The sequence below is a fragment of the Oncorhynchus nerka genome, linkage group LG4 (assembly GCF_034236695.1).
Source record: "Oncorhynchus nerka isolate Pitt River linkage group LG4, Oner_Uvic_2.0, whole genome shotgun sequence".
NCBI lineage: Eukaryota > Metazoa > Chordata > Actinopteri > Salmoniformes > Salmonidae > Oncorhynchus > Oncorhynchus nerka.
In genome coordinates, this window is record NC_088399.1 from 88508247 (window position 1) to 88521201 (window position 12955).

General features: G+C 46.5%; 1 protein-coding gene across 1 annotated transcript in view; it reads right to left on the reverse strand.

The window, feature by feature from the left end:
* Positions 1-2034: 2034 nt before the first annotated feature.
* The window catches only part of LOC115128828 (CUB and sushi domain-containing protein 3-like), a 997580-nt gene continuing 986659 nt past the window's right edge, over positions 2035-12955 (reverse strand). The window contains exons 64-70 of the mRNA XM_065018010.1: positions 12059-12238; positions 10409-10474; positions 8273-8431; positions 5707-5819; positions 5149-5236; positions 4890-5025; positions 2035-3615 (exon numbers count right to left, since the gene is read on the reverse strand). Coding sequence (XP_064874082.1) covers positions 3456-3615; positions 4890-5025; positions 5149-5236; positions 5707-5819; positions 8273-8431; positions 10409-10474; positions 12059-12238 — 902 coding nt within the window. The 3' untranslated portion in view covers positions 2035-3455. The remainder of the gene's footprint in view (positions 3616-4889; positions 5026-5148; positions 5237-5706; positions 5820-8272; positions 8432-10408; positions 10475-12058; positions 12239-12955) is intronic.

The window sequence follows — 12955 nt, forward strand, 5'->3', positions numbered from 1 at the left end:
AACGTGATAGTACGAACTGGCCCTGACTGGCCCAGCAGACTCGGATCAGCTGCGCAACACCACCTCCTCCCTTGGAGCCACCATTGGTAGGCACAAGGAATTGCTTCGTGACCTTATGGAGGGGGTCCACATCTTGGCCGAATGCCATGACCGGGCGTTGGACATCTTGCTGGAGCAATTCTGTGGGTTGGCTGGGAGGCAGCCTGCTACAACAGTAACCTCACAGCCACTCAGTAACTCAGCTGTTAGCAGTGCCGCCTCACCGGTCACTCCACCTTCCCGTGAGCCCCGCTTACCTCCCCCGGAACGCTTCAATTAAGAGCTGAGCACCTGTCGGGCATTTCTAGCTCAGTGTTCTCTCATCATCGAGCTGCAGCCCTCCTCCTTCCCCTCGGACCGCTCGAAGATAGCGTACCTCATCACGCTGAAGTCCGGGAGGGCGCTCGCCCGGGCTACAGCCGTATGGAAGCAACAGCCGGCCGTATGCGTCAGTCTGGAGGAGTTCATGGGAGAAGTAAAGGTTTTTGATGCCCCATTCTCCGGGAGTGAGGTTGCCCGAAAGCTACTCCAGCTTCGGCAGGACTCCTGCAGTGTGGCAGACCATGCGGTGGATTTCCAGACGTTGGCAGCCTGGAACCCGGAAGCGCTGGTCGACATGTTCCTACACGGAATCTCGGAGGTCAAGGACGAGCTTGTAGCCCGGAAATTACCGATAGATCTCGATTCCCTCATCGCCTTGACCATCAAGATCAATGGGCGACTACGGGAACGACGGAGGGAGAGGGGATTCGTCAAGCCTACCAGTGTTTTTCCCTCTGCTCCTATCTCTCGATTGTTCCTGTTTCCCCAGTGTTGACCATTCAGCCTGCCCTGACCCTAACTGCCGTCCTGTGCCTTTGCACCATCTTTCTGGATTACTGACCTCTGCCTGCCCTTGACCATCTTTTGCCTGCCCCTGTTTGATTAATAAACTGTTGTTACTTCAATGTTGTCTGCATCTGGGTCTTACCTTTAATGTGATAGTAACACTAGAATGCTCTACATGGATAGATAAGCCCTCCATTCAACTGTCACTGTTCGACATGCCTATTCTTGTGTGGGTATACTGTATAGAAAATCAGCCCACCCGCCTAGTATTGGCTCACTAATGAGGGAAGAGAAAGAAATTGGCCACTAATGAGAGAGACAGAGCGAGAAAGAAAGTGAGTGGGAATCCCAGCTGTCATGGGCAGAGCTCACTGTTACATTGTATTACTGACGGCCATGCTACCTCATTAGGGGCTCTGTGCAATCCTTGGGACGACCCTACCCCCATTGAAGTTGAAATTTAACAGGGTTTATGACTAGGGTTTAGGGGTAGGGACATCCCAAGGATGCCAGGTAGCACTGACCCTCTTTTAGGCGGTGGCAAAGGAAAGAACGTAACTATTATACCCAGCAGGGATTCCTGGGTTTTTTCATACAGCCTTCAATGAACCAAACAATGACAGTGGTCAAACAAACAAGGCTGTAATGACTCCATTGGAAGGAGAATTAGTGCAACAGATATTTGTTCAGTGGCTTAAGGCTATTTCTGGATCTCTGTCTGTGTTGAGGGATTGTTTGGATTGTGTTGGTTGACTGGCTATATTCATCATGGAAGCCAATCCATGCAAAGGTTAACTGTAACCAGAGGGAAATGATAGAAAAACCATATTCCAGCCATGTCTATTCCACAAGTTACCACCAGCTAAATCTATGCACTGGAATAACATCTGCTAAAAATGTGTACTTGACCAATAACATTTCATTTGTCGTTAAAATGCCTATTTACTTCGTTCCATCGGACTGCGCAATCCACTGTCATTATTGAGTATGTTGGTAAACCGTTGTATAAAAAGTGAAGCTGGTGTTTAGAGGATATATTGTCACGGTTAACAACACCCATGCCAATATATGCTCCAAACAACGGCTTCGAGGGCATTATCACTTAAATATATATCTATATATAACAAATCTAAACTAAACAAATAGCAGTTAAGAAAGAGACAACACTTTACAAAAGCAATTTGCCTTTTTTAATCTTACATTGCATTGAAAATGTACATAATAGATTCATACATTTTACAAATAATTTGTTCATAAAAATATATTTCTTTATAAAACACTTTTTTAAATCACATTTTTTCTATTTTTTTTGTTATATATTTTCAATGCATTTAATATAGGAGTACCCAGTTGTACTGTACTGCAAATAGTAGTTCAATTTTACAGTCCAATCCTAGAATTGTATGGGTTCTTTATTGCAGTAAATTTTATAGGAGAAACTAAGTGGCAAAATAGATTGAAGGCTAAAAAGAACACGGCACCTAATGAGTGGAATGGAGCTGTGGTGTGTCAGTGTTAAGTGTTCAGCAACACATAAAGTCATGTGAGGTGAAGGAGAGAGGGAATGAGGCCGTAGATTAGAAAAGTGAAAGACAGGAACAGGGGGGGATGAGGAGAAGAGGAAAGAGCAGCAGACCTGATTCACATGGTGTTTGGTAGGCACTGTGTAAAAATGACCCACTTGGATACATCAACGAATAGAGCAACAACTATTGAAACAAAAGAAAATCTTAACAAAAGAAGTGCAATATAATGAAAAGTCCAAATGAAAATGTTGTCTGGAAAGTTCGATCTTTGGGTCATGATCCAAAATGGCAAATAAGAGTTAAATAATCCAGAAAACCCCTTCTATTCACACCTCACAGTTAACATCAGTACTTCAAACACTTCTGATTGGCTCAGTTGGGAAAAAACACAGAACGTGGGACTGAAGCTAGAGGAGTTACGGTCAAAACCGTTGTTTAAAAAAACGATTTAACACTTTAAAAATTAACCCCAAAATACTTCTGTGTTTTTTTGTTGTTGTGAACAGAATTATTTTTGAAATATTTTATTTTCTTCTTCTCTTTTCTATAAACGCTTCATATAATCTCACTGCCATTGGCCCCTCCCACGTGATAATATATAGCACAAAAATATAGGTGGTGAATGCTTCTCATATATGCAAGAAGAAGATTTACAGATCCTTTTCAATTGATAAAAAAGACCCAGTCGACTGTGAAGAAGAAACACTCGCAGAGTGCAATATAATAAGGTAACGTCAGAACTCCAAGTCACTCGTCGACCACTGTGAACATTTGGGTTTTTATGTTTCTCAGTTCTCAGTTCAGTCTCCAATAGGTGTCCTTCTCGACACACATGACCAGTCAAAGTTCCTGAAGAGTGTGCTTTAAGTACCAGAGGATTTGTTTCTTCTACCTCTGTCTCCACCATGGCCAACACACCTAGACTGGACTGTCTTCCATCTCTTATCGCCAGTCTAAATCTCAATGAAATCCGCTCGTTTCGCAAAAGCATTTTCCTGTTCTTTTTTTTTACCCCGATACAAAAATAAGAAAAAAAACGATGCAGTCGCCAAGCGGACTTCATTATACCATTGTGCAGACTGTGTTCAGGTTAGGATCGAACCGGACAGCTTTGCCTTCCACCGACTTGGCGCTGGTGTTGTACATGGGGTTCTCGAAGGCCGCCTGGCCGTTGTTGTTCTCGTGGACGGAGCAGCCTGTGTACTGGGCTTTAGGAGTAGTCCTAGAGAAGGAACAACACATTGTTCAGACTCAGTGGAAGAGACGAAGTCAGTATGAAGTCAACATGTAGCTTTTCTAAGAATATGTATTGCGTTTAAGGGGCAGTCCTGTGGAGGAACACAGGAATGGTTCATGGTCCTATATGTGAATAACAACAACCAGTATGTAACACAAATGCTGTAGCTCCTGACACAGTAGCACAGTATACTGTGTAGGTAATACTAGCTGGTGGTAGGTCGGTAATACTAGCTGGTGGTAGGTCGGTAATACTAGCTGGTGGTAGGTAGGTAATAATAGCTGGTGGTAGGTCGGGTCGGTAATAATAGCTGGTGGTAGGTCGGTAATACTAGCTGGTGGTAGGTCGGTAATACTAGCTGGTGGTAGGTAGGTAATAATAGCTGGTGGTAGGTCGGTCGGTAATACTAGCTGGTGGTAGGTCGGTAATAATAGCTGGTGGTAGGTCGGTAATACTAGCTGGTGGTAGGTCGGTAATAATAGCTGGTGGTAGGTCGGTAATAATAGCTGGTGGTAGGTCGGTAATAATAGCTGGTGGTAGGTCGGTAATACTAGCTGGTGGTAGGTAGGTAATAATAGCTGGTGGTAGGTCGGTCGGTAATACTAGCTGGTGGTAGGTCGGTAATAATAGCTGGTGGTAGGTCGGTAATACTAGCTGGTGGTAGGTCGGTAATAATAGCTGGTGGTAGGTCGGTAATACTAGCTGGTGGTAGGTCGGTCGGTAATAATAGCTGGTGGTAGGTCGGTCGGTAATACTAGCTGGTGGTAGGTCGGTAATACTAGCTGGTGGTAGGTCGGTAATACTAGCTGGTGGTAGGTCGGTCAGTAATAATAGCAGGTGGTAGGTCGGTAATACTAGCTGGTGGTAGGTCGGTCAGTAATAATAGCTGGTGGTAGGTCGGTCGGTAATAATAGCTGGTGGTAGGTCGGTAAATAATAGCTGGTGGTAGGTCGGTAATAATAGCTGGTAGGTAGGTAGGTAATAATAGCTGGTGGTAGGTCGGTAATAATAGCTGGTGGTAGGTCGGTAATAATAGCTGGTGGTAGGTCGGTAATAATAGCTGGTAGGTAGGTAATAATAGCTGGTGGTAGGTCGGTAATACTAGCTGGTGGTAGGTCGGTAATACTAGCTGGTGGTAGACCGGTAATACTAGCTGGTGGTAGGTCAGTAATAATAGCTGGTGGTAGGTCGGTCAGTAATAATAGCTGGTAGGTAGGTAGGTAATAATAGCTGGTAGGTAGGTAGGTAGGTACACTTACCTCTGTTTGTAAAGATAAAACCCGAAGCCTGCAAATATCAGGGCGAAAAAAGGCACAAGGATTGCTATGGCCACAGAGCTACTGTTTGTACCATGAGGTGGATTGGAGGAGTTGTTACTCTCTGACATGTTCAGACCTGTGTGGGAGAGGAACAACATCAATATTCTCACAGTAACCTTTCAGTCTATATCAAATATTTCTGACATACACTTTTTATTTCTATGTTTTGAAATGACAGTGGATATGTGGTGATGTTTACCTAGCCTCTGCAGTCCAAACTGACCGTAGTCTTTACCCTGTATGAAGCCTTGAAAGACATAGGTGGCACCGTCAGGTTCTGCAGACACCTAGGAGAATACAGGGAGACAGATATGATCAGTCAGTCAGTGAGTCAATCAATCAGTCAGTCAGTCTGTCAATCAGTCAGTCAGTCAATCAGTCAGTCAATCAGTCAAGTCCTTTTGACCATGGGGTAGAATTCTAAAGGAAAAATCCATATTTTCAGAATTGCATTTTTACTAAATACAAAACAAGGAGAGCATTTGAGTCCATTTTGTAATAAACATGAAATAACACCTGGTTAACCCGTTTGGGTGCACGGCTGGATTGAGCAAGAAGTGGGACTGTCATTTTTTAAGCAGAGCGCCCTCATTGATTTACATTGGGTTCCCAGATGCCATTTCAACATTAATACGCCACGTCTAATGAGTAGCAAGATATCTATAAATCGTTCTGGATGAAAGCGCTACTAAACGACAAACATGTAAATGTTTCATTTCCACAAACCCCTCCTGTAAGTACGAAACGGTAAACTTACAAAACCGTCCATGGACCACGTCTCCTCCTTGACTTTGCCCAGCGTGGTGTGAGTGGACGTTTTCACATGGTACATGAGCAGCATCAACCGTGCTTCCTGGCTCTTATAGACACCTGCAGCACAACACAGCACAGGAGGACAAGAGGGGTGATGTGAGGCCAAGGCACAACACTGATATACTGTAACTTGTGGTACTCAGGGGACACAATCACAGATAATGACCCAATGATGATGGTCTCCCTCTCTTATCTCACTCTTGGTCTGTATGTGTCTGTGTGGAAAATGAAAAGAGGTGATATAAACACTGAGCGTTATCTTCTTCAACCATGGAGCTGTAGTAGAACACTCACTCATCAACCGTACTTTCTATTGCTGACAGCCTCCCACAACCGAAGGCATAGAAAGAGAGCACCATATTAAGGCCTATCAGAGGCCCCGTCCCTGCGCTGTCGCTCCAAACAGACTGATGTACACAGTGGTAGTAATAACACACATTCAATTAACATGCTCAATCCACTGCCTGGCCTCTCTAAATGTGAAATAAGCTAATGGCCCCCTGTTATTAAAAACACAAAATGGCCTCCTCCCGTGCCTCAGCAGTATGATTACTTTGTGATTTCTAAATCTCCAAGACACATTTCTTCTCAGTGAGTGAGTAGCGCTGCATTCAACTTTCTGTGTCATAATTTGCAACGGCTGCTGGGCAATTCAAAGTCCAATTTAAATTAAGAAGATTTATTTGATGATGTAAATCACATGTCAGCTAGGTTAAAGGCAGCTGTGGAGAAACGAGGGAGTAGGAGTGAGGAGGGAAGGAGTGAGATGGGAAAGAGTGAGGGGGAAGGAGTGAGGGGAGAAGGAGTGATGGGGAAAGGAGTAAGGGGGAAGAAGAGAGGGGGAAGGAGTGAGGGGGAAGAAGAGAGGGGGAAGGAGTGAAGGGGGAAGGGGTGAGGGTAGAAGAAGAGAGGGGGAAGGAGTGAGGGGAGAAGAAGAGAGGGGGAAGGAGTGAAGGGGTGAGGGGGAAGGAGTGAGGGTAGAAGAAGAGAGGGGGAAGGAGTGAGGGGAGAAGAAGAGAGGGGGAAGGAGTGAAGGGGGAAGGAGTGAGGGGAGAAGAAGAGAGGGGGAAGGAGTGAGGGGAGAAGAAGAGAGGGGAAGGAGTCAGGGGGAGAAGAGAGGGGGAAGGAGTGAAGGGAGAAGAAGAGAGGGGAAGGAGTGAGGGGAGAAGAAGAGAGGGGAAGGAGTCAGGGTGGAAGAAGAGAGGGGAAGGAGTCAGGGGGAAGGAGTGAAGGGAGAAGAAGAGAGGGGAAGGAGTGAGGGTGGAAGAAGAGAGGGGAAGGAGTCAGGGGGAGGAGTGAAGGGAGAAGAAGAGAGGGGAAGGAGTGAGGGTGGAAGAAGAGAGGGGAAGGAGTCAGGGGGGAAGGAGTGAAGGGAGAAGAAGAGAGGGGAAGGAGTGAGGGGAGAAGAAGAGAGGGGAAGGAGTGAGGGGGGAAGGAGTGAGGGGAGAAGAAGAGAGGGGAAGGAGTCAGGGTGGAAGGAGTGAGGGGAAAGAGTAAGGGGAAGGAGTGAGGAGAAGGAGTGAGTGGGAAGGAGTGAGGGGAGAAGAAGAGAGGGGGAAGGAGTGAAGGGAGAAGAAGAGAGGGGGAAGGAGTGAGGGGGAAGGAGTCAGGGTGGAAGGAGTGAGGGGGAAAGAGTAAGGGGAAGGAGTGAGGAGAAGGAGTGAGGGGAGAAGAAGAGAGGGGAAGGAGTCAGGGGGGAAGGAGTTCGAGGGAAGGAGTGATGGGGAAAGGAGTGATGGGGAAAGGAGTCAGGGGGGAAGGAGTGAGGGAGGAAGAGAAGAAGGAGTGAGGGGGAAGGAGTGCGAGGGAAGGAGTGAAGGAGTGAGAGGAAAGGAGTGAGAGGGAAAGAGGAGAAGGGGACTTTTCTCTCCAGATAGTTATGGTAAATCCGTGAAAGATTTGTCAGATCAGATTAATATTTCATTTAAGAGAAATGTGGGGGGGGGGTAGTTTTACACATCCATTAGGCTCCACTAATGAAGGTACATTAAGGGACAGAATAAATATTATATTAAGGGGCTATGCGAAAACACCCCCCAAAAATGAACATGAAATAAATGAGTCATAGCTTTCAAATCAATTACAGCACACTGCAAAATCAAAACACCTCAACACAAAACATGTTCTCAGATCAGACAGACCATAAATACCCATTTCAAATATTAGCAAATGTCCTCCACACAGGCAAATAAACAACATAATTTAATTTCCCACCAAGTAGATACAGTCCTAAATGGATACCGTCTGACATTAAGGCCCTACCAATCAAACGATGTCAGCTATGTTTAGTAACACTCATTTCTAGTCACATGCATATTGTGGGAGAGAAACTCTGCATCTGAAATGCCGGCTCCATTTTACTCCAGTGACTACACGATTACATGCTATGTGTGTGTGAATCTGTGTGTGTGTATTAATCTGTGTGTGTGTGTGTGTGTTCAAGGAGTGGCTAGGTACCTTCCCTAGCGTGTCCTCTCTGTGTAATATAGCGTAAAATGCAGATGTCGTACCCGAAAGCAGCAGTTCCATGTTGCTATTGGTCAAGGAGACGTTAACCCTTCCCGTGGTGGTGTTAAAGCTTGTGATACTCAGAGTCATTGGTTGTTTTCTTCCCTTGTAGTTGTATGAACCCTTCCATATATAGTTAGGAGCAAAGACGTCATCAGGAACTGAAACAGAGCATAGACCATATTGATTATTAGAGGGCCTTGGTTGTGCCTGAGGTTGTTCAAGCGGTTAAGTCCACACGCCATCCCGTTGCCTGCGTGGGATCGAATCCTGGCCCCACCGTCTTCCCTTTTCATTTCCATTCCTTCAATAAAACTGAACAAATATTTTAAGAAATAAGAGGAAAACAGAAAAATAGGACCTTGGTTAAGTCATACTGTCACTTTATATTCCACTGTTTGTAAGTCTATAGGATTCATCATGATTGATCAAATACTACTAGTGTTCACAGACACAGGGCCCTGGGACCTTTCACCCCCAGTGTCACACCCTGATCTGTTTCACTTTGTGCTTGTTTCCACCCCCCTCCAGGTGTTGCCCCTCTTCCACCATTATTCCCATTTTTATACCTGTGTTCTCTGTTTGTCTGTTCTCTGTTTTGTCCATCAAGCCTACCAGCGTTTTCCTCCTTGCTCCTGTCTGTTTCTAGTTCCTGTTATCTACTTTTCCCGGTTTTGACCATTCTGTCTGCCCTGAGCCTGCCTGCCGTCCTGTACCTTTTGAATCTGATCTGGATTCCTGACCTCTGCCTGCCCTGACCCTACCTGCCCTGACCTCTGCCTGCCCTGACCCTGAGCCTGCCGGCCGTTCTGTACCTTTTGAATCTGATCTGGATTCCTGACCTCTGCCTGCCCTGACCCTGAGCCTGCCTGCCCTGACCTCTGCCTGCCCTGACCCTGAGCCTGCCTGCCGTTCTGTACCTTTTGAATCTGATCTGGATTCCTGACCTCTGCCTGCCCTGACCCTGAGCCTACCTGCCCTGACCCTGAGCCTGCCGGCCGTTCTGTACCTTTTGAATCTGATCTGGATTCCTGACCTCTGCCTGCCCTGACCCTGAGCCTGCCTGCCCTGACCTCTGCCTGCCCTGACCCTGAGCCTGCCTGCCGTTCTGTACCTTTTGAATCTGATCTGGATTCCTGACCTCTGCCTGCCCTGACCCTGAGCCTGCCTGCCCTGACCTCTGCCTGCCCTGACCCTGAGCCTGCCTGCCCTGACCTCTGCCTGCCCTGACCCTGAGCCTGCCTGCCGTTCTGTACCTTTTGAATCTGATCTGGATTCCTGACCTCTGCCTGCCCTGACCCTGCCTGCCCTGACCCTGAGCCTGCCCTGAGCCTACCTGCCCTGAGCCTACCTGCCCTGAGCCTACCCGCCCTGACCCTGAGCCTGCCGGCCGTTCTGTACCTTTTGAATCTGATCTGGATTCCTGACCTCTGCCTACCTGTCGTTTTGCCTGCCCCCTGTTCTAGTAATAAACTGTTGTTACTTCGACACTGTCTGCATCTGGGTTTCCCCTAAAACGGAATACTCAGAGTATGTCAAACTTAGTAAATTACCTCCAAGCTTTTAAAGAACTTAGTCCCTCTCCAAGTTGATAAATGTTAAACTTGTTTTGAAGGCAGTGGAAGCTTTGGGATGGTTGGGCTGCTTTATCACTACACCACAGATTACTCCATGAGAGAGAGAGAAAGAGTAAAAGACAAAGAGAGAGAGAACGAGAGAGAGGCCTGTCAGGCCTGTGCTGCTGGGACGTTTTACCGTCAGACTTACTCTTTCCACTCTTCATTAACTTCTAGTCCCTCAAGAGGGGCACTCAAGATTGAATTAAGGACACCAGTCCTTCTGAGGTGCTATTAGCGAAGCCCTCGCCCCATGCGAGGCCAGATGAAGCTGTTCATATTCATTCTGTTGTGATTGCTAGCTGCACTTTACAGTACAGGCATCAGAGTAGTATTTTGTAATCAGAACACTGCTCTTTTTGACGTTGCTGTAATGGTGTGTGTGTGTGTGCGTGTGTGTGCACAGTTTTTATGGTGTGTGTGTGTGCGCACGCGTGTGTGTGCACAGTTTTTATGGTGTGTGTGTGCACTGTTTTTATGGTGTGTGTGTGTGTGGTGATGACACTTCAGTCAGGCACTCACCGTTCAGCTTGGGACTGGGTGTCCCTACCACTGGCTTGATGGGCTTCTCTGAGAGTTTGGACCCAGCTATAGGAAACAGCATTAGTCCCATTATGTCACATCAACTTCCCCATGTGGGGACTTCTAATCATGTATTGAGGTACATCAGCAACACACATCAAGAGATAATGCAATTTAACTCCTCGGGGTTGAATTATGAGTTCTATTGTCAGTTCCATTTAGAGTTCTGTATGTCTGGATCTGGATCATCTGGATAATAAATGCATATGGTGTGTCCTGGAATGGAAAAGTCAAGCATGACATCTTGTATAAATGATAGAAAATCTAATCACAGTTGATTTGTCCTACGGATGTTCACAGGATACAGCGAAGTCTACATAGTACAATGACAGGCTTACTTGCAAAGCTTTCCTCTCATTATGTTTTTGGTAATAAAAGTATAAAAGGTATCTGGTAAGAAGAAACAAGATGAAGTGAGAAACCCAGAAATAAGCATGGGGTTCTCACAGAAATAAGCATGGGGTTATGCAGGAGAGGGCGTGTTCTGTGGCAGTGGCCCTCTACATGACAGTGATGGTAAGTGCCATTGGTGGACCAGGAGCCGTGTCCTGTCTGTTCCACTGCACTGGCATGATAGACACTAGAATAGCACAAGATGCTGTCTGCTGCAGTGGTAGCAGAGCAGCCTGGCACAGTGGGAAATTCTCCCACAACATTACACATCTGTTTAAGTGTGTGTAATTACTCTGTGGCCTGCAGTGCACAGCTGTGCGATGCAGCAGTGGCCAGGAGTGTGTGTGAATATGTGTGTGAATATGCTCCATACCATTGCGGCTGCAATCACGGCCTGTGGCACAAGAGAGCTTCTGTACAGTATCAGCATATGCCATTACAAGAGAGCCTCTGTACAGTATCAGCATATGCCATTACAAGAGAGCCTCTGTACAGTATCAGCATATGCCATTACAAGAGAGCTTCTGTACAGTATCAGCATATGCCATTACAAGAGAGCTTCTGTACAGTATCAGCATATGCCATTACAAGAGAGCTTCTGTACAGTATCAGCATATGCCATTACAAGAGAGCTTCTGTACAGTATCAGCATATGCCATTACAAGAGAGCTTCTGTACAGTATCAGCATATGCCATTACAAGAGAGCCTCTGTACAGTATCAGCATATGCCATTACAAGAGAGCTTCTGTACAGTATCAGCATATTTTTTTAAAGCTTTTTTTTTTAACTAGGCAAGTCAGTTAAGAACAAATTCTTATTTTCAATGACGGCCTAGGAACAGTGAGTTAACTGTCTGTTCAGGGGCAGAACGACAGATTTGTACCTTGTCAGATCGGGGATATGAACTTGCAACCTTTCGGTTACTAGTTCAACACTCTAACCACTAGGCTACCCTGCCACCCCATATGCCATTACACACACACACACACACACACACACACACACACACACACACACACACACACACACACACACACACACACACACACACACACACACACACACACACACACACACACACACACACACACACGAATGGCTATGGTTAGGATTGGTGGAAGGTTAGGGGGAACTTCACCCTGGAGCCATACAGACACAAACAAACACACAGGACATGTCATGTTCCTGTCCTGTACCTCGACAAATGGGCATCTTCCCGGTCCAGGTACCGTCGGACTTGCAGACGCGGTGTTCCGAGCCCCCGGACAGGAAGAACCCAGCCTGGCAGGAGTAGAGGAGGGTGTAACCAAACCCTGGCAGGTCCATCCCTATCACCTCCACATGGGCCGGGCTCTCTGGCTGCTTACACGAGTGGGCTGGGGGGGGGACCGAGGAAAGGAGAAAGAGAGATGAGCTTTTTCCACATACTAATATGGTTCTTCTCACCTGCACCTGTCCATGTCTGTCTGCTATTCTTCTCACCTATCCATATCTGTCTGCTATTCTTCTCACCTCCCCATATCTGTCTGCTATTCTTCTCAACTCCCCATATGTCTGCTATTCTTCTCACCTCCACATATGTCTGCTATTCCTCTCACCTCCCCATATGTCTGCTATTCTTCTCACCTCCCCATGTCTGTCTGCTATTCTTCTCACCTCCCCATGTCTGTCTGCTATTCTTCTCACCTGCCCATATATGTCTGCTATTCTTCTCACCTCCCCATTTCTGTCTGCTATTCTTCTCACCTCCCCATTTCTGTCTGCTATTCTTCTCACCTACCCATATCTGTCTGCTATTCCTCTCACCTACCCATATCTGTCTGCTATCTATTCTTCTCACCATCTGCCCATATCTGTCTGCTGTTCTTCTCACCTACCCATATCTGACTGCTATTCTTCTCACCTCCCCATTTCTGTCTGCTATTCTTCTCACCACCTACCCATATCTGACTGCTATTCTTCTCACCTGCCCATATCTGTCTGCTATTCTTCTCACCACCTACCCATATCTGTCTGCTATTCTTCTCACCATCTGCCCATATCTGACTGCTATTCTTCTCACCATCTGCCCATATGTGACTGCTATTCTTCTC